Below are 26,894 nucleotides of genomic sequence, written 5' to 3'. Positions count from 1 at the left end.
TCCATTTTAGCCTTTGAGGTTTCGGGCAGGGATGGGATGCGTCAGGTGGGTGTGCTGGTGTTGCTCCACTTGTGGTATCTGGAGGCTCCAGGTCTAGAAGTTTACAGAGATCTGGTATCTCCTCTGTTGTCTTGATAGTAGTTGCTTTCCCATTTCTTATTACATGTAACGCGAAAGGGAAACCCCATCTATATGGGATATGATTCTTCCTCAAGAGGAGAGTAAGGGGTTGCAGTGTATTTCTCTTTTGTAGAGTTTTAACGCAGAGATCTTGAAAAAATTGTATTATATTTCCCTGAAACTTGAAGGTGGGATTTTGCCTGGCTGCTAGAAGTATTTTTTCTTTATCGGGGAACCGTAGAAATTTAATAATGACATCTCTTGGAGGTTGATCCGGTTTGGGCTTGGGTCTGAGAGCTCTATGAGCTCTTTCTATTGGGTATTCTGATTCATTCGGCGTTGCCATGATCGCATGGAACAACTGCTGCAGGTAAATTTGAAGCTCCTCAGCTGTTATAGCCTCAGGGATTCCTTTAAGTCTGATATTAGACCTTCTGCTTCTATTTTCCATATCTTCTATCTTCTCCTCCAACTCCAGTATTACTTGTTGTTGAGAGGCCAAAGACTCTGACACTGTATTTACTTCTTCGCCCATTTCATCCGTGGCCATCTCCAGAGAGTCTACTCGATTTCCCAGCTCTGAAATCTCATTCTTAATATCAGTAAGACTGTTGGTGATTTGCACCTGAAAATTATCCATTTTCTTTCACAATTTATCAAAATTAGCAGCTATGTCCTGCTTAGAGACCAGAGATCGAAGATCAGCCCTAGTCACAGGTATCATATCTTCAGGGCCCGCTTTAGTTTCAGACTCCAAATCTTCCTCAATCTCAGGAGATTATCCTGAGACTTGGGTGGTTTAGATGATTTGAAGAAGGTATCCATCGACGTGGATTTCACCCCTTTATCACTCTTGGGGCCTTTTCTAGTAGACATGATGGGCGACAGAGATGAGAAAGCTACATTGTATTGTAGTTTAGCCCCTTAGTTGAGCCAGAAAGAAAAATAATAATAATCTCTCAAATTATCCAGTCCCAAGGAAAGGGGATAGTAGGCATCTATACGGCTCTATATGAGAATAGAATAGTTTGTTGCGTTACTTTAGGGTATATATTCTGCTTCCTACTTCCCCTAACTGGAGCAGGAAACAGTCAATGGCTCCTTCAATCTCAATTATTTGGCTTGATATGCACATAGAGCTGAATACACCAGCGTCCACCCTCTATTCATCTGAGATCCTCACTCATTGTGGCTGCATTGCCCCTATCCCTTGTGATGATGCATACAGATACCTTTAATTAAGCGTCTTATAAAGAGCAAAGGCGTAACTGTAAAAAGAAAAGAAAAGTCCCTTGATGATTATATCATATTGGTTTCTGTCAGACCACCTCAACAGGCTCCTTCAAGTAGCCATAGCACCCTTTAATTCACTATCTCTCTCTGTTTTGGGCAGGCAGGATAATCTCCTGCAAGCCCCCGTTTACTGTGTTGTTTCTCTAAGATTACCTCTTCACCCCGGGGGCAGGTGTCCTCACTGGACGAAGTCGGGGAGGGATGGTGGGATATGACCTGCTGATCCTAATCAGCAGGAAATGGAGGGGATAGAGAACAATCTATCAGTGCTCAGAGCTTTTATCTGTGATATATATTGCAAATCACTATATCTAGCAATCCTGGTGACTCAGAAGATACATGGAGGATGGTTATTCCTTTCAATGTAGCAGTTTTAGCAGCAGATGGTAAGATTCAGGCCCAGGCCTATAAGAACTGGTGAGAGAAACAACACTGCAGCTTCAAACCACAACCTGCAGATCTCCACAGTAAGCAGCATATATATTTTAAAACTAATCTGCAATGGAGACTTCATATACACAGTAAGGAGCTATGAGCCAGGTATTCCTTTATGCTACAGACGTCTTAGTAAGTTGGTCTGAGCCCCAAGCTCCCCCAAACTGTGTATTAATCCTGGGTGCCAGAACTGTTTATTCAATATGGGTTACAGACTGGACAAATCTGACTTGTAAGACAGTGTTTTATTTTTTGCTAAGCTGCTCCGTTAAGATGCTGGTCATGAGCCAGCCTCCCACCTTGTGAGCAGTAGCTATACTGTTCCAGAGCGAAGCCCCGACCCTCCGGTACAGAGTATGTCGTGCAGTGTGTTTTTTTTTTACTGTGCTTATACAGCCGTCTGGGTGCCTTTATAATATAGGCTCGCTCAACTGACCTGGCAGGGTATGGATGTATTGGGAGTATTTCTACCTTCCCCTCTCAGTATCGTAACTCATTGCTCCTACCAGGATCAGAGGGCGCCTTCTTCACCGCGGATGTCTGATGACGTCAAATTGCAATGGCGGGTTTTCGCGCCTCTCTGACTTTACACCGGGCTGCAGTCTGTAGATGCCCAGGGAGTCTCCGCCGTTCTCACTGTCTCCCCGCTGCTTTCCGCTCACCAATCTGAAGTCCCGCAGTCGCCCGGGCAGACAGCCCAGAACGATCTCTGAGCCAAGTTAGTAAAGCTCTCAGCCACCGCCACTCTTACATTGCGACCTCCAGCAGGGAATATTTTTGTTAAGTCCTCAAGTTATCGTTAGGACAGGTCTGCACAATCCTTCTTGGTTTTAGTGGCTCAATAGAATATAAAAATAAAGGTAGGAAAATGTCTATTAAGCCTTTTTAAACAGAAAAGTATACAGCAGCTCTGCAAAGTTGCATCCACTCGCTTCTCAGGCTAGCTCCGCCCCCCTTGTATACCACTTTAAAAGGATAGGAAAGTCAAAATTAAACTTGCATGATTCAGATACAGCGTGTAATTTTAAGACACTTAAATTCACTTCTATTGTCAAACTTACTTTGTTCTCTTGGTATCCCTTGTTGAAAATGAATATGCACATATCCTACACTAGTGGGAGCTAGTTGCTGATTAATGCCTGTACATATTTTGTCTCTTGTGATTGGCTAACTAAATGTGTTCAGCTAGCTGTCAGTGTACCTTCAGCAAAGGATAATAGATGTAAATGGAAAGTTGTTTAAAATTGTGTGTTCTATACAAATCATGAAATAAACTTTTCGGGTTTCCTGTTTCTTTAAGTATTAAACTGTGGCTTATGTACAACTTGAATGAATGAATAAATAAATGGAAGACTGAAATGATAACCTTAAAGGAACAGTCAAGTCCAAAAACACTTTCATGATTCAAATAGGGCACGTCATTTTAAACAACTTTCCAATTTACTTTTATTACCAATTTCTTCTGTTAAGTGTGATCAGTCCACGGGTCATCATTACTTCTGGGATATTACTCCTCCCCAACAGGAAGTGCAAGAGGATTCACCCAGCAGAGCTGCATATAGCTCCTCCCCTCTACGTCACTCCCAGTCATTCTCTTGCACCCAACGACTAGATAGGATGTGTGAGAGGACTATGGTGATTATACTTAGTTTTATATCTTCAATCAAAAGTTTGTTATTTTAAAATAGCACCGGAGTGTGTTATTATCTCTCTGGCAGAGTTTGAAGAAGAATCTACCAGAGTTTTTGTTATGATTTTAGCCGGAGTAGTTAAGATCATATTGCTGTTTCTCGGCCATCTGAGGAGAGGTAAACTTCAGATCAGGGGACAGCGGGCAGATGAATCTGCATAGAGGTATGTAGCAGTTTTTATTTTCTGACAATGGAATTGATGAGAAAATCCTGCCATACCGATATAATGTCATGTATGTATACTTTACACTTCAGTATTCTGGGGAATGGTACTTCACTAGAATTACACTGTAAGAAATACATAAAGCTGTTTAATAACTAGAGATTATGTTTAACGTTTTTGCTGGAATGTAAAATCGTTTTCATTTACTGAGGTACTGAGTGAATAAATGTTTGGGCACTATTTTTCCACTTGGCAGTTGCTTAATCTGTTTTCTGACAGTTTCTGTTCTCCCTCACTGCTGTGTGTGAGGGGGAGGGGCCGTTTTTTGGCGCTTTTACTATGCATCAAATATTTCAGTCAGCAACTCATTGTATTCCCTGCATGATCCGGTTCATCTCTACAGAGCTCAGGGGTCTTCAAAACTTATTTTGAGGGAGGTAATTTCTCTCAGCAGAGCTGTGAGAATTATAGTTTGACTGAGATAAAAAACGTTTATTCTGTAATTTGTTTCCTGCTTTCAGAATTTGTTATCTTTGCTAATGGGATTAAACCTTTGCTAAAGTTGTGTTGTTTACAAGGATTGAGGCTATAACTGTTTCAATTTATTAATTTTCAACTGTCATAGATCTTCTGTGCTTCTTAAAGGCACAGTACGTTTTAATATTATTCTAATTGAATTGTATTTCCAAGTTGCAAGTTTATTTGCTAGTGTGTTAAACATGTCTGATTCAGAGGATGATACCTGTGTCATTTGTTGCAATGCCAAAGTGGAGCCCAATAGAAATTTATGTACTAACTGTATTTATGCTACTTTAAATAAAAGTCAATCTGTACAAATTGAACAAATTTCACCAAACAACGAGGGGAGAGTTATGCCGACTAACTCGCCTCACGTGTCAGTACCTACATCTCCCGCTCAGAGGGAGGTGCGTGATATTGTAGCGCCGAGTACATCTGGGCGGCCATTACAAATCACATTACAGGATATGGCTACTGTTATGACTGAGGTTTTGGCTAAATTACCAGAACTAAGAGGTAAGTGTGATCACTCTGGGGTGAGAACAGAGTGCGCTGATAATATTAGGGCCATGTCAGACACTGCGTCACAGGTGGCAGAACATGAGGACGGAGAACTTCATTTCTCCAACATAGGTGTGTCCGGTCCACGGCGTCATCCTTACTTGTGGGATATTCTCTTCCCCAACAGGAAATGGCAAAGAGCCCAGCAAAGCTGGTCACATGATCCCTCCTAGGCTCCGCCTACCCCAGTCATTCTCTTTGCCGTTGTACAGGCAACATCTCCACGGAGATGGCTTAGAATTTTTTAGTGTTTAACTGTAGTTTTTATTATTCAATCAAGAGTTTGTTATTTTAAAATAGTGCTGGTATGTACTATTTACTCAGAAACAGAAAAGAGATGAAGATTTCTGTTTGTATGAGGAAAATGATTTTAGCAACCGTTACTAAAATCCATGGCTGTTCCACACAGGACTGTTGAGAGGAATTAACTTCAGTTGGGGGAACAGTGAGCAGTCTCTTGCTGCTTGAGGTATGACACATTCTAACAAGACGATGTAATGCTGGAAGCTGTCATTTTCCCTATGGGATCCGGTAAGCCATGTTTATTAAGAAAGTTTTGTTTTTGGTTGCAATTTCTTCTGCTAGAAGAGTTTCAGAATTATCTGCTCTGCAGTGTTCTCCTCCTTATCTGGTGTTCCATGCAGATAAGGTGGTTTTACGTACTAAACCTGGTTTTCTTCCAAAAGTTGTTTCTAACAAAAACATTAACCAGGAGATTATCGTACCTTCTCTGTGTCCGAAACCAGTTTCGAAGAAGGAACGTTTGTTGCACAATTTGGATGTTGTTCGCGCTCTAAAATTCTATTTAGATGCTACAAAGGATTTTAGACAAACATCTTCCTTGTTTGTTGTTTATTCCGGTAAAAGGAGAGGTCAAAAAGCAACTTCTACCTCTCTCTCTTTTTGGATTAAAAGCATCATCAGATTGGCTTACGAGACTGCCGGACGGCAGCCTCCCGAAAGAATCACAGCTCATTCCACTAGGGCTGTGGCTTCCACATGGGCCTTCAAGAACGAGGCTTCTGTTGATCAGATATGTAGGGCAGCGACTTGGTCTTCACTGCACACTTTTACCAAATTTTACAAGTTTGATACTTTTGCTTCTTCTGAGGCTATTTTTGGGAGAAAGGTTTTGCAAGCCGTGGTGCCTTCCATCTAGGTGACCTGATTTGCTCCCTCCCATCATCCGTGTCCTAAAGCTTTGGTATTGGTTCCCACAAGTAAGGATGACGCCGTGGACCGGACACACCTATGTTGGAGAAAACAGAATTTATGTTTACCTGATAAATTACTTTCTCCAACGGTGTGTCCGGTCCACGGCCCGCCCTGGTTTTTTAATCAGGTCTGATATTTTATTTTCTTTAACTACAGTCACCACGGTATCATATGGTTTCTCCTATGCAAATATTCCTCCTTAACGTCGGTCGAATGACTGGGGTAGGCGGAGCCTAGGAGGGATCATGTGACCAGCTTTGCTGGGCTCTTTGCCATTTCCTGTTGGGGAAGAGAATATCCCACAAGTAAGGATGACGCCGTGGACCGGACACACCGTTGGAGAAAGTAATTTATCAGGTAAACATAAATTCTGTTTCTGTGGGTGACGGTTCTGATCCAAACAGACTGGATTCAGATATTTCAAATTTTAAATTTAAACTGGAAAACCTCCGTGTATTACTAGGGGAGGTGTTAGCGGCTCTGAATGATTGTAACACAGTTGCAATACCAGAGAAAATGTGTAGGTTGGATAAATATTTTGCGGTACCGACGAGTACTGAGGTTTTTCCTATACCTAAGAGACTTACTGAAATTGTTACTAAGGAGTGGGATAGACCCGGTGTGCCGTTCTCACCCCCTCCGATATTTAGAAAAATGTTTCCAATAGACGCCACCACAAGGGACTTATGGCAAACGGTCCCTAAGGTGGAGGGAGCAGTTTCTACCTTAGCTAAGCGTACCACTATCCCGGTGGAGGATAGCTGTGCTTTTTCAGATCCAATGGATAAAAAATTAGAGGGTTACCTTAAGAAAATGTTTGTTCAACAAGGTTTTATATTGCAACCCCTTGCATGCATTGCGCCGATCACGGCTGCAGCGGCATTCTGGATTGAGTCTCTGGAAGAGAACATTGGTTCAGCTACTCTGGACGACATTACGGACAGGCTTAGAGTCCTTAAACTAGCTAATTCATTCATTTCGGAGGCCGTAGTACATCTTACTAAACTTACGGCGAAGAATTCAGGATTCGCCATTCAGGCACGCAGGGCGCTGTGGCTAAAATCCTGGTCAGCTGATGTTACTTCTAAGTCTAAATTGCTTAATATACCTTTCAAAGGGCAGACCTTATTCGGGCCCGGGTTGAAAGAGATTATCGCTGACATTACAGGAGGTAAAGGCCATGCCCTGCCTCAGGACAAAGCCAAAGCCAAGACTAGACAGTCTAATTTTCGTTCCTTTCGTAATTTCAAAGCAGGAGCAGCATCAACTTCCTCTGCACCAAAACAGGAAGGAGCTGTTGCTCGCTACAGACAAGGCTGGAAACCTAACCAGTCCTGGAACAAGGGCAAGCAGACTAGGAAACCTGCTGCTGCCCCTAAAACAGCATGAATTGAGGGCCCCCGATCCGGGATCGGATCTAGTGGGGGGCAGACTTTCTCTCTTCGCCCAGGCTTGGGCAAGAGATGTTCAGGATCCCTGGGCGCTAGAGATAATATCTCAGGGATACCTTCTGGACTTCAAATACTCTCCTCCAAGAGAGAGATTTCATCTGTCAAGATTGTCAACAATCCAGACAAAGAAAGAGGCGTTTCTACGCTGCGTACAAGAGCTCTTGTTAATGGGAGTAATCCATCCAGTTCCACGATCGGAACAGGGACAGGGGTTTTACTCAAATCTGTTTGTGGTTCCCAAAAAAGAGGGAACTTTCAGACCAATCCTGGACTTAAAGATCCTAAACAAATTCCTAAGAGTTCCATCGTTCAAGATGGAGACTATTCGGACAATTTTACCTATGATCCAAGAGGGTCAGTACATGACCACTGTAGATTTAAAAGATGCTTACCTTCACATACCGATTCACAAAGATCATTATCGGTACCTAAGGTTTGCCTTCCTAGACAGGCATTACCAGTTTGTGGCTCTTCCATTCGGATTGGCTACAGCTCCAAGAATCTTCACAAAGGTTCTGGGTGCTCTTCTGGCGGTACTAAGACCGCGGGGAATCTCGGTAGCTCCATACCTAGACGACATTCTGATACAAGCTTCAAGCTTTCAAACTGCCAAGTCTCATACAGAGTTAGTGCTGGCATTTCTAAGGTCACATGGATGGAAGGTGAACGAAAAGAAGAGTTCACTCGTTCCACTCACAAGAGTTCCCTTCCTGGGGACTCTTATAGATTCTGTAGAAATGAAGATTTACCTGACAGAGGACAGGCTAACAAGACTTCAAAGTGCTTGCCGCACCCTTCATTCCATTCAACACCCGTCAGTGGCTCAATGCATGGAGGTAATCGGCTTAATGGTAGCGGCAATGGACATAGTACCCTTTGCACGCTTACACCTCAGACCACTGCAACTGTGCATGCTAAGTCAGTGGAATGGGGATTACTCAGACTTATCCCCTTCTCTGAATCTGGATCAAGAGACCAGAAATTCTCTTCTATGGTGGCTTTCTCGGCCACATCTGTCCAGGGGGATGCCATTCAGCAGACCAGACTGGACAATTGTAACAACAGACGCCAGCCTTCTAGGTTGGGGTGCCGTCTGGAATTCTCTGAAGGCTCAGGGACAATGGAGTCAGGAGGAGAGTCTCCTGCCAATAAACATTCTGGAATTGAGAGCAGTTCTCAATGCCCTCCTGGCTTGGCCCCAGTTGACAACTCGGGGGTTCATCAGGTTTCAGTCGGACAACATCACTCTTGCCACCTGTCAGCAATCCACATCCCGGGAGTGGAGAACTGGGAGGCGGATTTCTTAAGTCGTCAGACTTTTCATCCGGGGGAGTGGGAACTTCATCCGGAGGTCTTTGCCCAAATACTTCGACGTTGGGGCAAACCAGAGATAGATCTCATGGCGTCTCGACAGAACGCCAAGCTTCCTCGTTACGGGTCCAGATCCAGGGATCCAGGAGCAGTCCTGATAGATGCTCTGACAGCACCTTGGGACTTCAGGATGGCTTACGTGTTTCCACCCTTCCCGTTGCTTCCTCGATTGATTGCCAGAATCAAACAAGAGAGAGCATCAGTGATTCTAATAGCACCTGCGTGGCCACGCAGGACTTGGTATGCAGACCTGGTGGACATGTCATCCTGTCCACCTTGGTCTCTACCTCTGAAACAGGACCTTCTGATACAGGGTCCCTTCAAACATCAAAATCTAACTTCTCTGAAGCTGACTGCTTGGAAATTGAACGCTTGATTTTATCAAGACGTGGGTTTTCTGAGTCAGTTATTGATACCTTAATACAGGCTAGGAAACCTGTTACCAGAAAGATTTACCATAAGATATGGCGTAAATACCTATATTGGTGTGAATCCAAAGGTTACTCTTGGAGTAAGGTTAGGATTCCTAGGATATTGTCTTTTCTACAAGAAGGTTTAGAAAAGGGTTTATCTGCTAGTTCATTAAAGGGACAGATCTCAGCTCTGTCCATTCTGTTACACAAACGTCTGTCAGAAGTTCCTGACGTCCAGGCTTTTTGTCAGGCTTTGGCCAGGATTAAGCCTGTGTTTAAAACTGTTGCTCCACCATGGAGTTTAAACCTTGTTCTTAAAGGGACACTGTACCCAAATGTTTTCTTTTGTAATTCCGAAAGAGCATGCAATTTTAAGCAACTTTCTAATTTACTCCTATTATCAATTTTTCTTCGTTCTCTTGCTATCATTATTTGAAAAAGAACGCATCTAAGCTTTTTTTGGTTTCAGTACTCTGGACAGCACTTTTTTATTGGTGGATGAATTTATCCACCAATCAGCAAGGACAACCCAGGTTGTTCACCAAAAATGGGCCGGCATCTAAACTTACATTGTTGCATTTCAAATAAAGATACCAAGAGAATGAAGAAAATTTGATAATAGGAGTAAATTAGAAAGTTGCTTAAAATGTCATGCTCAATCTGAATCACAAAAGACATTTTTTGGGTACAGTATCCCTTTAATGTTTTACAGGGCGTTCCGTTTGAACCCCTTCATTCCATTGATATAAAGTTGTTATCTTGGAAAGTTCTATTTTTAATGTTTATTTCCTCGGCTTGAAGAGTCTCTGAATTGTCAGCCTTACATTGTGATTCTCCTTATTTGATTTTTCATTCGGATAAGGTAGTCCTGCGTACTAAACCTGGGTTCTTACCTAAGGTAGTTACTAACTTCTTTATGCCCAAATCCTTCTTCAAAGAAGGAACGTCTACTGCACAACCTGGATGTAGTCCGTGCTCTAAAATTTTACTTACAGGCAACTAAGGAATTTCGACAAACGTCTTCTCTGTTTGTCATTTACTCTGGGCAGAGGAGAGGTCAAAAAGCTTCCGCTACCTCTCTTTCTTTTTGGCTTCGTAGCATAATTCGTTTAGCTTATGAGACTGCTGGACAGCAGCCTCCTGAAAGAATTACAGCTCATTCTACTAGAGCTGTGGCTTCCACTTGGGCCTTCAAGAATGAGGCCTCTGTTGAACAGATTTGCAAGGCTGCAACTTGGTCTTCGCTTCATACTTTTTCCAAATTTTACAAATTTGACACTTTTGCTTCATCGGAGGCTATTTTTGGGAGAAAGGTTCTTCAGGCAGTGGTTCCTTCTGTATAAAGAGCCTGCCTATCCCTCCCGTCATCCGTGTACTTTTGCTTTGGTATTGGTATCCCAGAAGTAATGATGACCCGTGGACTGATCACACTTAACAGAAGAAAACATAATTTATGCTTACCTGATAAATTCCTTTCTTCTGTAGTGTGATCAGTCCACGGCCCGCCCTGTTTTTAAGGCAGGTAAATATTTTTTAATTTATACTCCAGTCACCACTTCACCCTTGGCTTTTCCTTTCTCGTTGGTCCTTGGTCGAATGACTGGGAGTGACGTAGAGGGGAGGAGCTATATGCAGCTCTGCTGGGTGAATCCTCTTGCACTTCCTGTTGGGGAGGAGTAATATCCCAGAAGTAATGATGACCCGTGGACTGATCACTCTACAGAAGAAAGGAATTTATCAGGTAAGCATAAATTATGTTTTTGCTTTGTTTTCTTGGTATTCTTAGTTGAAAGCTAAACCTAGGAGGTTCATATGCTAATTTATTAGACCTTGAAGGCCGCCTCGAATCTAAATACATTTTGATAGTTTTTCACCACTAAAGGGCATTAGTTCATGTGTTTTATATAGATAACTTTGAGACCATGCACATGAATTTACCATGGAGACAGCTCTGATTGGCTAAAATGCAAGTCTGTCAAAAGAACTGAAATAAGGGGGCAGTCTGCTGAGGCTTAGATACAAGGTAATTACAGAGGTAAAACGTGTATAATTATAACTGTGTTGGTTATGCAAAACTGGGGAATTGGTAATTAAGGGATTATCTATCTTTTTAAACAACAATTCTGGTGTTGACTGTCCTTTTAAGCTTGACTAACCTATGTAGTAGTGTCTCTAAAATGTCCCTTTTTTCTGTTGCATTCTCCAAGGTTAGATCCAAATGGAATGTAAAATTGCAATAAATCTTCTGCTCTGGTTAATATTTACTAAAGCACACTGATTTTAGTTTATCCTGCCTTATCCTGCTGTATGGGATAGTTTTTAAAGGGACATTGTACACTAGATTTCTCTTTGCATAAATGTTTTGAAGATGATCCACTTCTATATCCCAACTGGGGGTGTTTTTGTAAAAATGTATAGTTTTGCTTATTTTTAAATAACATGCTGATTTACAGACTCCTGACCAAGCCTCAACTTTTTAGATGTATACACACCTTAGTTTGCTTCTGTTTGTATAATGCATATGCAGGGGAGGGGGCCTGCTCTCAGCCTCCTTCAGTGGGTGTCCCAGCCTAACCTCAACAGAAGCTCCCAATATAGAACTTTTTTTTTTTTTTAAAGGTTTTATACTGGATTTTTATATCCGTTTATAGTGTCTAATTACATGCAGTTGAATGAAAATTGGTTTACTGTCCCTTTTAAGAGTGAAAGAATAAGGGGAATAAGAGGCATTGAAATGCAGAAATGTAATTAGTGCTTTTACTACTAACCTTGTCTGACTGTATTTCACACAGAGGGGTTTATGTTGTCTTGCTTGGATGCTGCAAGCAGAACATGGCTGGTGATTGGCAGGTTGTGCAACTGCCAATCCTAATAGACTCTAAATTCGCCAGTGAGCCAGTAATACAAAAAATACACGCTGTGACAAATAATAATGTGTAGTTTTTGCATTAGAGTGTACCTTTTTATAGGCTGGGTGTCATTGTAATCCATACTATAGACTTATGCAAAATCCAAGATTTGTTTTAGAACTACTAAACATATTTATGGTATGTATATGCTTTTATTAAAAAAAGTAAGATGTGGCTGCGTACACTCACACCATTTGAGAGCTGCGTACACTCACACCATTTGAGACATTGTGCGCAACATCTTCTCCACCTAGGAGAACTCTTTCACTCACATACTCCATCCTACAAGCGACCTCTAATACGCCACACTACATTGATAGCTGGGAGAGAGAGCTTAACATTGAACTCTCACACAAAGACAAGACATACATGTTCGCATCTATAAATAAAACCTCAGCGTCTAGCAGGCTGGTGGAATTAAATCTCAAAATCATTCAGAGATGGTATCTCACACCCTCAAATATACACAAGATTTTTCCAGCCAGCAATGATAGATGTTGGAGATGTGGGGCCACCCCAGGAAACATGACACACATATGGTGGACATGTCCGCCTTTACAGGAAATGTGGGGGAGAATAGCTAATGAAACCTCAGCTTTGTTAGAAATGGAGGTATCAGCAGAACCAACTATATGGTTATTTAACATAGTATATGGGAGATTTCAGGGTTACAAGAGGAGCCTACTATATATTGCAAGTAACAGCTTCAAGTCTTTAGTGGCTAAGAATTGGAAGAGTAGGGAAATCCCCACATTAGCTCAATGGCACCATAAGATGCATCATGTATTAGAACTAGAAGAATATGCTTACATGAAATGCAAAAGAGCAGATAAATACATTCAGATGAAGATATTATGGGAGTCATACACTAACTACATAGCACAAATTCAAACTCCAGCCCTCTCAACTCAATAGGAATTTGCGAGTTCCATGGGTCCTATGACGCTTTTGATGTTTTCCCACCCTACATGTAACAATGTGGAGAGGCCGCAACCTGTAGAACTGTAAAATTGTGTAAAATTCTGACTCAACGTTATATGATGTTATGCTTATAAATGTAAAATCCAACAGCATTAGGAGATACAGACACTTGGACTTTGCTATGTACGTGAAATTTTCTGTAATCTTCTTTTATTCATTTTTATTTTCTGTTCATGGTAATACTCAAGTTGTAAATTGATCTTTTCTCCAACATAGGTGTGTCCGGTCCACGGCGTCATCCTTACTTGTGGGATATTCTCTTCCCCAACAGGAAATGGCAAAGAGCCCAGCAAAGCTGGTCACATGATCCCTCCTAGGCTCCGCCTACCCCAGTCATTCTCTTTGCCGTTGTACAGGCAACATCTCCACGGAGATGGCTTAGAGTTTTTTAGTGTTTAACTGTAGTTTTTATTATTCAATCAAGAGTTTGTTATTTTGAAATAGTGCTGGTATGTACTATTTACTCAGAAACAGAAAAGAGATGAAGATTTCTGTTTGTATGAGGAAAATGATTTTAGCAACCGTCACTAAAATCCATGGCTGTTCCACACAGGACTGTTGAGAGCAATTAACTTCAGTTGGGGGAACAGTGAGCAGTCTCTTGCTGCTTGAGGTATGACACATTCTAACAAGACGATGTAATGCTGGAAGCTGTCATTTTCCCTATGGGATCCGGTAAGCCATGTTTATTACGATCGTAAATAAGGGCTTCACAAGGGCTTATTAAGACTGTAGACTTTTTCTGGGCTAAATCGATTCATTATTAACACATATTTAGCCTTGAGGAATCATTTTATTTGGGTATTTTGATATAATAATATCGGCAGGCACTGTTTTAGACACCTTATTCTTTAGGGGCTTTCCCAAAGCATAGGCAGAGCCTCATTTTCGCGCCGGTGTTGCGCACTTGTTTTTGAGAGGCATGGCATGCAGTCGCATGTGAGAGGAGCTCTGATACTTAGAAAAGACTTTCTGAAGGCGTCATTTGGTATCGTATTCCCCTTTGGGCTTGGTTGGGTCTCAGCAAAGCAGATACCAGGGACTGTAAAGGGGTTAAAGTTCAAAACGGCTCCGGTTCCGTTATTTTAAGGGTTAAAGCTTCCAAATTTGGTGTGCAATACTTTTAAGACACTGTGGTGAAAATTTGGTGAATTTTGAACAATTCCTTCATGTTTTTTCGCAATTGCAGTAATAAAGTGTGTTCAGTTTAAAATTTAAAGTGACAGTAACGGTTTTATTTTAAAACGTTTTTTGTACTTTGTTATCAAGTTTATGCCTGTTTAACATGTCTGAACTACCAGATAGACTGTGTTCTGAATGTGGGGAAGCCAGAATTCCTATTCATTTAAATAAATGTGATTTATGTGACAATGACAATGATGCCCAAGATGATTCCTCAAGTGAGGGGAGTAAGCATGGTACTGCATCATTCCCTCCTTCGTCTACACGAGTCTTGCCCACTCAGGAGGCCCCTAGTACATCTAGCGCGCCAATACTCCTTACTATGCAACAATTAACGGCTGTAATGGATAATTCTGTCAAAAACATTTTAGCCAAAATGAACACTTATCAGCGTAAGCGCGACTGCTCTGTTTTAGATACTGAAGAGCATGACGACGCTGATAATAATGTTTCTGAAGGGCCCCTAACCCAGTCTGATGGGGCCAGGGAGGTTTTGTCTGAGGGAGAAATTACTGATTCAGGGAACATTTCTCAACATGCTGAACCTGATGTGATTACATTTAAATTTAAGTTGGAACATCTCCGCATTCTGCTTAAGGAGGTATTATCCACTCTGGATGATTGTGACAAGTTGGTCATCCCAGAGAAACTATGTAAAATGGACAAGTTCCTAGAGGTGCCGGGGCTCCCAGAAGCTTTTCCTATACCCAAGCGGGTGGCGGACATTGTTAATAAAGAATGGGAAAGGCCCGGTATTCCTTTCGTCCCTCCCCCCATATTTAAAAAATTGTTTCCTATGGTCGACCCCAGAAAGGACTTATGGCAGACAGTCCCCAAGGTCGAGGGAGCGGTTTCCACTTTAAACAAACGCACCACTATACCCATAGAGGATAGTTGTGCTTTCAAAGATCCTATGGATAAAAAATTAGAAGGTTTGCTTAAAAAGATGTTTGTTCAGCAGGGTTACCTTCTACAACCGATTTCATGCGTTGTCCCTGTCGCTACAGCCGCATGTTTCTGGTTCGATGAGCTGATAAAGGCGGTCGATAGTGATTCTCCTCCTTATGAGGAGATTATGGACAGAATCAATGCTCTCAAATTGGCTAATTCTTTTACCCTAGACGCCACTTTGCAATTGGCTAGGTTAGCGGCTAAGAATTCTGGGTTTGCTATTGTGGTGCGCAGAGCGCTTTGGTTGAAATCTTGGTCGGCTGATGCGTCTTCCAAGAACAAGCTACTTAACATTCCTTTCAAGGGGAAAACGCTGTTTGGCCCTGACTTGAAAGAGATTATCTCTGATATCACTGGGGGTAAGGGCCACGCCCTTCCTCAGGATCGGCCTTTCAAGGCAAAAAATAAACCTAATTTTCGTCCCTTTCGTAGAAACGGACCAGCCCAAAGTGCTACGTCCTCTAAGCAAGAGGGTAATACTTCTCAAGCCAAGCCAGCTTGGAGACCAATGCAAGGCTGGAACAAGGGAAAGCAGGCCAAGAAACCTGCCACTGCTACCAAGACAGCATGAAATGTTGGCCCCCGATCCGGGACCGGATCTGGTGGGGGGCAGACTCTCTCTCTTCGCTCAGGCTTGGGCAAGAGATGTTCTGGATCCTTGGGCGCTAGAAATAGTCTCCCAAGGTTATCTTCTGGAATTCAAGGGGCTTCCCCCAAGGGGGAGGTTCCACAGGTCTCAGTTGTCTTCAGACCACATAAAAAGACAGGCATTCTTACATTGTGTAGAAGACCTGTTAAAAATGGGAGTGATTCATCCTGTTCCATTAAGAGAACAAGGGATGGGGTTCTACTCCAATCTGTTCATAGTTCCCAAAAAAGAGGGAACGTTCAGACCAATCTTAGATCTCAAGATCTTAAACAAGTTTCTCAAGGTTCCATCGTTCAAGATGGAAACCATTCGAACTATTCTTCCTTCCATCCAGGAAGGTCAATTCATGACCACGGTGGATTTAAAGGATGCGTATCTACATATTCCTATCCACAAGGAACATCATCGGTTCCTAAGGTTCGCATTCCTGGACAAGCATTACCAGTTCGTGGCGCTTCCTTTCGGATTAGCCACTGCTCCAAGGATTTTCACAAAGGTACTAGGGTCCCTTCTAGCTGTGCTAAGACCAAGGGGCATTGCTGTAGTACCTTATTTGGACGACATTCTGATTCAAGCGTCGTCCCTTCCTCAAGCAAAGGCTCACACGGACATAGTCCTGGCCTTTCTCAGATCTCACGGATGGAAAGTGAACGTGGAAAAGAGTTCTCTATCTCCGTCAACAAGGGTTCCCTTCTTGGGAACAATAATAGACTCCTTAGAAATGAGCGCACAGGGCCGACTCAAGTGAAATATTTTATTAACAGTGAAGTATACACATAAAAACTGACACTTACAAGATTCGTAAGTGCTAAAAAGCACATCAGTTGAGCACTGTGTAGGTACAGCTGCTGCTCCTCCACACCAGGTTCAAGATGGAAATTTTCAGGCACGGTATCCGGAACCCCTGCTCTGATAACCGTGGATAGGATTCTGAGGCAGCTGGCCAGACGCTTGCTCTTTAATAGCCTAACGCGTTTCCCCCGATCAGCGGCCGGGCTTCTTCATGAGGCAGTAATGACGTATGTGTTTGAAATTGCGCCTTTGTTATTTAAAGGAGAGACAGCCAATTATCATAAAGAGGTGTGTTACTTGGCCAATCCTGTTCATAGGTGTGTCTCATATTGCTCCACATACACAGACTTTTAGTTCGCTGCAGTGTAAATGATGTCTTGTCAAACATTTTTACATTTTTACATCAAATTGCTAGATACCACATAATATATACAGAAGAAATACTTATAAAACTAGTTAAAAGAGTTATATAAAAAAAGGAGAATACATCATTATTCTTTAAGATTTGACCGCTACTATATACAATAACGTTTTGTACCCAAAGTATAATCGCATAAGGCGCGGTCAGTGTTAAAACTTTATTTACATGAAGTAATTGTCCCCATACTATTCATTTTCCCTGGAGCTGTCTATCAGGGTTTTTACTGTACTATTATAAGATTACTACAGAAGTTTAGTACTGTGTTCTACGTATTACGTACTGTGTGCTAGCTGTATCATTGGATAGAACAGAACAGTATATTACAATAATGGTGATAACAAATAATAAAAAAACAAATTGTTTTTTTATTATTTGTTATCACCATTATTGTAATATACTGTTCTGTTCTATCCAATGATACAGCTAGCACACAGTACGTAATACGTAGAACACAGTACTAAACTTCTGTAGTAATCTTATAATAGTACAGTAAAAACCCTGATAGACAGCTCCAGGGAAAATGAATAGTATGGGGACAATTACTTCATGTAAATAAAGTTTTAACACTGACCGCGCCTTATGCGATTATACTTTGGGTACAAAACGTTATTGTATATAGTAGCGGTCAAATCTTAAAGAATAATGATGTATTCTCCTTTTTTTATATAACTCTTTTAACTAGTTTTATAAGTATTTCTTCTGTATATATTATGTGGTATCTAGCAATTTGATGTAAAAATGTAAAAATGTTTGACAAGACATCATTTACACTGCAGCGAACTAAAAGTCTGTGTATGTGGAGCAATATGAGACACACCTATGAACAGGATTGGCCAAGTAACACACCTCTTTATGATAATTGGCTGTCTCTCCTTTAAATAACAAAGGCGCAATTTCAAACACATACGTCATTACTGCCTCATGAAGAAGCCCGGCCGCTGATCGGGGGAAACGCGTTAGGCTATTAAAGAGCAAGCGTCTGGCCAGCTGCCTCAGAATCCTATCCACGGTTATCAGAGCAGGGGTTCCGGATACCGTGCCTGAAAATTTCCATCTTGAACCTGGTGTGGAGGAGCAGCAGCTGTACCTACACAGTGCTCAACTGATGTGCTTTTTAGCACTTACGAATCTTGTAAGTGTCAGTTTTTATGTGTATACTTCACTGTTAATAAAATATTTCACTTGAGTCGGCCCTGTGCGCTTTCTTCTTTTTTTCTCTTTTACATGATACTGCATTGGAGCTGAGGATTGGATTGCCCAGCTGATCACAGGCAGCACGAAAACAGCCACTCAATAAATTGTTTGCAATCAAGGAAAGCAACATATGCCTTCTTCTTGGAATATCCAATAAAAGAATATAATTGGACTGGACTCAATCTGAACATTTTTTGATTGTATGGACACAACCAGTAACCGTAAGGTATTATATACCATTTAAAGGGATAACACAAATAGGCTGAAATTGGTTTTTTAATTTGCAACTATCTGCAACTGTTTACATTCCTCTATCTTGTGTTTTTTTATCCTGTTGTGGTTTTGATATAATCCTTTTTTGTTGCATTCTTAGCAAGATCTACTACGTGTGTATTTAGATACAACATAGATATTAACCAGTCTTATATATATACATATATATTCTCTAGCGCAATTCATTTTTCTTTCAATCCTTAGAAATGAGGATATTTCTGACAGAGGCCAGAAAAACAAAGCTTCTAGACTCTTGTCGGATACTTCATTCCGTTCCTCTTCCTTCCATAGCTCAGTGCATGGAAGTGATCGGGTTGATGGTAGCGGCAATGGACATAGTTCCTTTTGCGCGCATTCATCTAAGACCATTACAACTGTGCATGCTCAGTCAGTGGAATGGGGATTATACAGACTTGTCTCCGAAGATACAAGTAAATCAGAGGACCAGAGACTCACTCCGTTGGTGGCTGTCCCTGGACAACCTGTCACAAGGGATGACATTCCGCAGACCAGAGTGGGTCATTGTCACGACCGACGCCAGTCTGATGGGCTGGGGCGCGGTCTGGGGATCCCTGAAAGCTCAGGGTCTTTGGTCTCGGGAAGAATCTCTTCTACCGATAAATATTCTGGAACTGAGAGCGATATTCAATGCTCTCAAGGCTTGGCCTCAGCTAGCGAGGGCCAAGTTCATACGGTTTCAATCAGACAACATGACAACTGTTGCGTACATCAACCATCAGGGGGGAACAAGGAGTTCCCTAGCGATGGAAGAAGTGACCAAAATCATTCTATGGGCGGAGTCTCACTCCTGCCACCTGTCCGCTATCCACATCCCAGGAGTGGAAAATTGGGAAGCGGATTTTCTGAGTCGTCAGACATTGCATCCGGGGGAGTGGGAACTCCATCCGGAAATCTTTGCCCAAGTCACTCAGCTGTGGGGCATTCCAGACATGGATCTGATGGCCTCTCGTCAGAACTTCAAAGTTCCTTGCTACGGGTCCAGATCCAGGGATCCCAAGGCGGCTCTAGTGGATGCACTAGTAGCACCTTGGACCTTCAAACTAGCTTATGTGTTCCCGCCGTTTCCTCTCATCCCCAGGCTGGTAGCCAGGATCAATCAGGAGAGGGCGTCGGTGATCTTGATAGCTCCTGCGTGGCCACGCAGGACTTGGTATGCAGATCTGGTGAATATGTCATCGGCTCCACCTTGGAAGCTACCTTTGAGACGAGACCTTCTTGTTCAGGGTCCGTTCGAACATCCGAACCTGGTTTCACTCCAGCTGACTGCTTGGAGATTGAACGCTTGATCTTATCGAAGCGAGGGTTCTCAGATTCTGTTATCGATACTCTTGTTCAGGCCAGAAAGCCTGTAACTAGAAAGATTTACCACAAAATTTGGAAAAAATATATCTGTTGGTGTGAATCTAAAGGATTCCCTTGGGACAAGGTTAAGATTCCTAAGATTCTATCCTTCCTTCAAGAAGGATTGGAAAAAGGATTATCTGCAAGTTCCCTGAAGGGACAGATTTCTGCCTTGTCTGTGTTACTTCACAAAAAGCTGGCAGCTGTGCCAGATGTTCAAGCCTTTGTTCAGGCTCTGGTTAGAATTAAGCCTGTTTACAAACCTTTGACTCCTCCTTGGAGTCTCAATTTAGTTCTTTCAGTTCTTCAGGGGGTTCCGTTTGAACCCTTACATTCCGTTGATATTAAGTTATTATCTTGGAAAGTTTTGTTTTTAGTTGCAATTTCTTCTGCTAGAAGAGTTTCAGAATTATCTGCTCTGCAGTGTTCTCCTCCTTATCTGGTGTTCCATGCAGATAAGGTGGTTTTACGTACTAAACCTGGTTTTCTTCCAAAAGTTGTTTCTAACAAAAACATTAACCAGGAGATTATCGTACCTTCTCTGTGTCCGAAACCAGTTTCAAAGAAGGAACGTTTGTTGCACAATTTGGATGTTGTTCGCGCTCTAAAATTCTATTTAGAAGCTACAAAGGATTTTAGACAAACATCTTCCTTGTTTGTTGTTTATTCCGGTAAAAGGAGAGGTCAAAAAGCAACTTCTACCTCTCTCTCTTTTTGGATTAAAAGCATCATCAGATTGGCTTACGAGACTGCCGGACGGCAGCCTCCCGAAAGAATCACAGCTCATTCCACTAGGGCTGTGGCTTCCACATGGGCCTTCAAGAACGAGGCTTCTGTTGATCAGATATGTAGGGCAGCGACTTTGTCTTCACTGCACACTTTTACCAAATTTTACAAGTTTGATACTTTTGCTTCTTCTGAGGCTATTTTTGGGAGAAAGGTTTTGCAAACCGTGGTGCCTTCCATTTAGGTGACCTGATTTGCTCCCTCCCTTCATCCGTGTCCTAAAGCTTTGGTATTGGTTCCCACAAGTAAGGATGACGCCGTGGACCGGACACACCTATGTTGGAGAAAACAGAATTTATGTTTACCTGATAAATTACTTTCTCCAACGGTGTGTCCGGTCCACGGCCCGCCCTGGTTTTTTTAATCAGGTCTGATAATTTATTTTCTTTAACTACAGTCACCACGGTACCATATGGTTTCTCCTATGCAAATATTCCTCCTTAACGTCGGTCGAATGACTGGGGTAGGCGGAGCCTAGGAGGGATCATGTGACCAGCTTTGCTGGGCTCTTTGCCATTTCCTGTTGGGGAAGAGAATATCCCACAAGTAAGGATGACGCCGTGGACCGGACACACCGTTGGAGAAAGTAATTTATCAGGTAAACATAAATTCTGTTTTTTGTTCAATAAAGCTGTTTTAAAAACAAAACAAAAAAAAAAAGTAAGATGTGTTTTGTTTTGTTTTCTTTACAGCCCTATTACATATTCCTGGGAAGGTGGAAAGTTAATATCAGAAAATGATGATTTTGAAGATATGATAGTTACAAGAGATGAATATGAAGAAAATGGACACTCAATTTGTGAAGAGAAATTTGATATTTAATTTATTTGTATTATTTTTTTTGTAAATATTATTTTTTCTATGAAAAAGGTATCATTTGTATTTATATTTAATTTGTTTTTTATTCTGTTTTTTATTTTTAAATGAATGTATCTTAAATGATATTCTGAAAAGATTAAACTCCTTGCTGAACATTCCATGGATTTGTAACTGGACCTCATGAGTAAAGTTACTATTAAGATTTAACTCCATGCAGATGGAGTTGTTTAGTAAGATTTTTTTACTGATGGTTTGTGATACGTTCTGCCCCTTTTTTTTTAACATTGGTTTAAATTCTCATAATGCTCATTAGTAATTTGTTTTATGTAATTAGTATTTATTGAAGTTTTAAAGTATTACAATAACCAAAAGTAACAAATAAAGCGCCTTTATAAAAGTCTACTATTTGAATGGGAGGTCTCTTATTTGCTTAACATAAAACTTATTCTGCAGACCGAAGTGTATGCACCAAAGAAATCTATTAATGTAGATCTCAACAAATCTCCCCAGTATAAAACTGAGGTGGCCTTCCTGTACACTGCAGAAGTAAAATGTATGTGCTGGTTTTATTGTTCTAATGTTATCCTACAGGATAAATTTGGCTTCTCTTGAACGTTCACTACCCCCTCCTTATACCATGTATGTAGGATCTCCTTTCTTTTTAATGACACGACGAGTCCACGGATCATCTAATTAAAATTGGGCACTTTATATTCCTAACGCATAAATTCTCCTTTATACACAGGAGACATTATGGGGACAGTCTAGACGCAGGCACTGGGGCAAGGAAATCATTTGGCGGTGGTTCACATCTCCCGGCAGCTTCATAACAAATATGCTGACCGGGAGATGACTGTATTGGCGACGCCCACGATGGGCGGTACAAGAGGAGGCGGCAATTGAGTTGCGCACCTTTTTTCTCTTGTAAAGGTGTATCCAGTCCATGGGTTCATCCATTACTTGTGGGGGATATTCTCCTTCCCAACAGGAAGTTGCAAGAGGACACCCACAGCAGAGCTGTCTATATAGCTCCTCGCCTAACTGCCACCCCCAGTCATTCTCTTGCAACTCTCGACAAGATAGGAAGTGTAAGAGAGATGTGGTGACTTAGTGTAGTTTTTACCTTCAATCAAGAGTTTATTTCTCTTGTTAAGTGTATCCAGTCCACGGATCATCCATTACTTATGGGATATATTCTCCTTCCCAACAGGAAGTTGCAAGAGTCCACCCACAGCAAAGCTGCTATATAGCTCCTCCCCTAACTGCCATTCCCAGTCATTCTCTTGCAAGTCTCAACATAGATAGGAGGTCGTGAGAGTCTGTGGTTTTTTATACTTAGTTTATTTCTTCAATCAAAAGTTTGTTATTTTTAAATGGCACCGGAGTGTGCTGTTTATCTCAGGCAGTATTTGGAAGAAGAATCTGCCTGCGTTTTTTCTATGATCTTAGCAGACGTAACTAAGATCCAGTTGCTGTTCTCACACATTCTGAGGAGTAAGGTACTTCAGAGGGGGAATGGCGTGCAGGTTTTCCTGCAAATAAGGTATGTGCAGTAAAATATTTTTCTAAGGAATGGAATTGACTAAGAAAATACTGCTGATACCGAAGTAATGTAAGTACAGCCTTTAAATGCAGTGAAAGCGACTGGTACCAGGCTGATTGATAGAGATATATGCTAAGGTATGTGCAGTAATATATTTTTCTAAGGAATGGAATTGACTAAGAAAATACTGCTGATACCGAAGTAATGTAAGTAAAGCCTTAAATGCAGTGATAGCGACTGGATCAGGCTTATTAATAGACATACATACTCTTATAAGAATGTGTTTTAAAACGTTTGCTGGCATGTTTAATCGTTTTTTAACATATGTTTGGTGATAAAACTTATTGGGGCCTAATTTTTCCACATGGCTGGCTTAAATTTTGCATAGAAACAGTTATAGGGAAGGTAATCCACAGCTCAGCTGTGGCAGTTTTGTTGTGTCTGTTTAAAAAAATGTCGTTTTTTTTTTTTTATCTGTTTTTTGCATTAAGGGGTTAATCATCCATTTGCAAGTGGGTGCAATGCTCTGTTAACTTATTACATGTACTGTAAAAATTTCGTTTGATTTACTGCCTTTTTTCACTGTTTTTCAAATTTTGACAAAATTTGTTTCTCTTAAAGGCACAGTAACGTTTGTTATATTTGCTTGTTAACTTGATTTAAAGTGTTTTCCAAGCTTACTAGTCTCTTTATTAGTTCTAACATGTCTAACATAGAGGAGGCTCTGTGTTTATTATGTTTAAAGCCATGGTGGAACCCCATTTTAGAATGTGTACCAGATGTACTGATTTCATGTTAAACAATAAAGATCATTTTTTGTATTTAAAAACATTATCACCAGAGGATTCTGTCGAGGGGGAAGTTATGCCGACTAACTCTCCCCACGTGTCAGACCCTTTGACTCCCGCTTTAGGGACTCACGCTCAAATGGCGCCAAGTACATCAAGGGCACCCATAGCGTTTATTTTACCAGAGGATTCTGTCGAGGGGGAAGTTATGCCGACTAACTCTCCCCACGTGTCAGACCCTTTGACTCCCGCTCCAGGGACTCATGCTCAAATGGCGCCAAGTATATCAATGGCGCCCATAGCGTTTATTTTACAAGACATGGCAAAGGTTGTGTATAATACACTGGCAGCAGTATTAGTCAGACTACCTGAAATTAAAGGAAAGCAAAACAGCTCTGGGGGTAGATACAGAGCATACAGACGCTTTAAGAACCATGTCTGATACTACCTCACAATATGCTTAGTCTGTGGGTGATATTTGTGACTCAGGGAAGATGATTTAACCTGATTCTGATATTTCTACATTTAAAATTTATGCTTGAGAACCTCCACTTGTTGCTCAGGGAGGCTTTAGCTGCTCTGAATGAATGTGTACAATTGCAGTGCCAGAGAAATTGTGTAGACTGGATAAATAATATGCAGTGCCGGTGTGTACTTATGTTTTTCCAATACCTAAAGAGGTTTACTAAAATTTTTCATAAGGAATGGGATAGACCAGGTGTGCCGTTCTCTTCCCCTCCTATTTTTTAGAAGAATGTTTTCTAATAGTTGCCACCACACGGGACTTATGGCAGACAGTTCCTAAGGTGGAGAGAAGAGTTTCTACTCTAGCTAAGCGTACCACTACCTCTGGCGAGGACTGTTGTGCTTTTTTAGATCCAATGGATAAAAAATGTTTATTCAACAAGGTTTTATCCTGCAGCCCCTTGCACGCATTGCTCCTGTCACTGCTGCTGCGGCATTCTGGTTTGAGTCTCTTGATGAGGCTTTACAGGCTCCATTGGATGAATATATTTGACAAGCTTAGAGCACTTAAGCTAGCCAATTCCTTTGTTTTCTGATGCCTTTGTTCCTTTGACTAGACTAACGGCTAAGAATTCTGTTTTTTACTATACTGGCGCGCAGAGCGCTATGGCTTATATCATGGTCAGCTGTCGTGACTTTAATAAATAAGCTACTTAACTTCCCTTCAAGGGGCAGACCCTATTCAGGCCTAGTTTGAAGGAGATTATTACTTATATCACTGGAGGAAAAGATCATGCTCTTCCTCAGGACAGGTCCAAATCAAGGGACAAAAAAGGCCTAATTTCTCCAACATAGGTGTGTCCGGTCCACGGCGTCATCCTTACTTGTGGGATATTCTCCTCCCCAACAGGAAATGGCAAAGAGCCCAGCAAAGCTGGTCACATGATCCCTCCTAGGCTCCGCCTTCCCCAGTCATTCTCTTTGCCGTTGTACAGGCAACATCTCCACGGAGATGGCTTAGAGTTTTTTGGTGTTTAAATGTAGTTTTTATTCTTCAATCAAGAGTTTGTTATTTTAAAATAGTGCTGGTATGTACTATTTACTCTGAAACAGGAAAGAGATGAAGATTTCTGTTTGTAAGAGGAAAATGATTTTAGCAACCGTTACTAAAATCGATGGCTGTTTCCACACAGGACTGTTGAGAGGAATTAACTTCAGTTGGGGGAAACAGTGAGCAGACTTTTGCTGCTTGAGGTATGACACATTTCTAACAAGACTCGGTAATGCTGGAAGCTGTCATTTTCCCTATGGGAACCGGTAAGCCATTTTCTTAGTTTAAGTAAAAGAATAAAGGGCTTCATTAGGGCTTAAAAAACTGGTAGACATTTTTCTGGGCTAAAACGATTACTTTACTAAGTATATTTGGCAGATTATTACTTTCTCCAACATAGGTGTGTCCGGTCCACGGCGTCATCCTTACTTGTGGGATATTCTCTTCCCCAACAGGAAATGGCAAAGAGCCCAGCAAAGCTGGTCACATGATCCCTCCTAGGCTCCGCCTACCCCAGTCATTCTCTTTGCCGTTGTACAGGCAACATCTCCACGGAGATGGCTTAGAGTTTTTTAGTGTTTAACTGTAGTTTTTATTATTCAATCAAGAGTTTGTTATTTTAAAATAGTGCTGGTATGTACTATTTACTCAGAAACAGAAAAGAGATGAAGATTTCTGTTTGTATGAGGAAAATGATTTTAGCAACCGTTACTAAAATCCATGGCTGTTCCACACAGGACTGTTGAGAGGAATTAACTTCAGTTGGGGGAACAGTGAGCAGTCTCTTGCTGCTTGAGGTATGACACATTCTAACAAGACGATGTAATGCTGGAAGCTGTCATTTTCCCTATGGGATCCGGTAAGCCATGTTTATTAAGATTGTAAATAAGGGCTTCACAAGGGCTTATTAAGACTGTAGACTTTTTCTGGGCTAAATCGATTCATTATTAACACATATTTAGCCTTGAGGAATCATTTAATCTGGGTATTTTGATAAGATTATATCGGCAGGCACTTTTTTAGACACCTTTCTCTTTAGGGGCTTTCCCAAATCATAGGCAGAGCCTCATTTTCGCGCCGGTGTTGCGCACTTGTTTTTGAGAGGCATGACATGCAGTCGCATGTGTGAGGAGCTCTGATACATAGAAAAGACTTTCTGAAGGCGTCATTTGGTATCGTATTCCCCTTTGGGCTTGGTTGGGTCTCAGCAAAGCAGACACCAGGGACTGTAAAGGGGTTAAAGTTAAAAACGGCTCCGGTTCCGTTATTTTAAGGGTTAAAGCTTCCAAATTTGGTGTGCAATACTTTTAAGGCTTTAAGACACTGTGGTGAAATTTTGGTGAATTTTGAACAATTCCTTCATATTTTTTCGCAATTGCAGTAATAAAGTGTGTTCAGTTTAAAATTTAAAGTGACAGTAACGGTTTTATTTTAAAACGTTTTTTGTACTTTGTTATCAAGTTTATGCCTGTTTAACATGTCTGAACTAAGGGTTA

General features: G+C 41.4%; 1 protein-coding gene across 1 annotated transcript in view; it reads left to right on the top strand.

The window, feature by feature from the left end:
- The window catches only part of ACTR6 (actin related protein 6), a 154,756-nt gene extending 132,803 nt beyond the window's left edge, over positions 1-21,953 (top strand). The window contains exon 11 of the mRNA XM_053717004.1: positions 21,425-21,953. Within this exon, the coding sequence (XP_053572979.1) occupies positions 21,425-21,554 (130 nt within the window). The 3' untranslated portion in view covers positions 21,555-21,953. The remainder of the gene's footprint in view (positions 1-21,424) is intronic.
- Positions 21,954-26,894: the final 4,941 nt, after the last annotated feature.

The sequence above is a fragment of the Bombina bombina genome, chromosome 6, assembly GCF_027579735.1.
Source record: "Bombina bombina isolate aBomBom1 chromosome 6, aBomBom1.pri, whole genome shotgun sequence".
Taxonomy (NCBI): Eukaryota; Metazoa; Chordata; class Amphibia; order Anura; family Bombinatoridae; genus Bombina; species Bombina bombina.
This window is presented reverse-complemented; position numbering and strand designations above follow the sequence as displayed.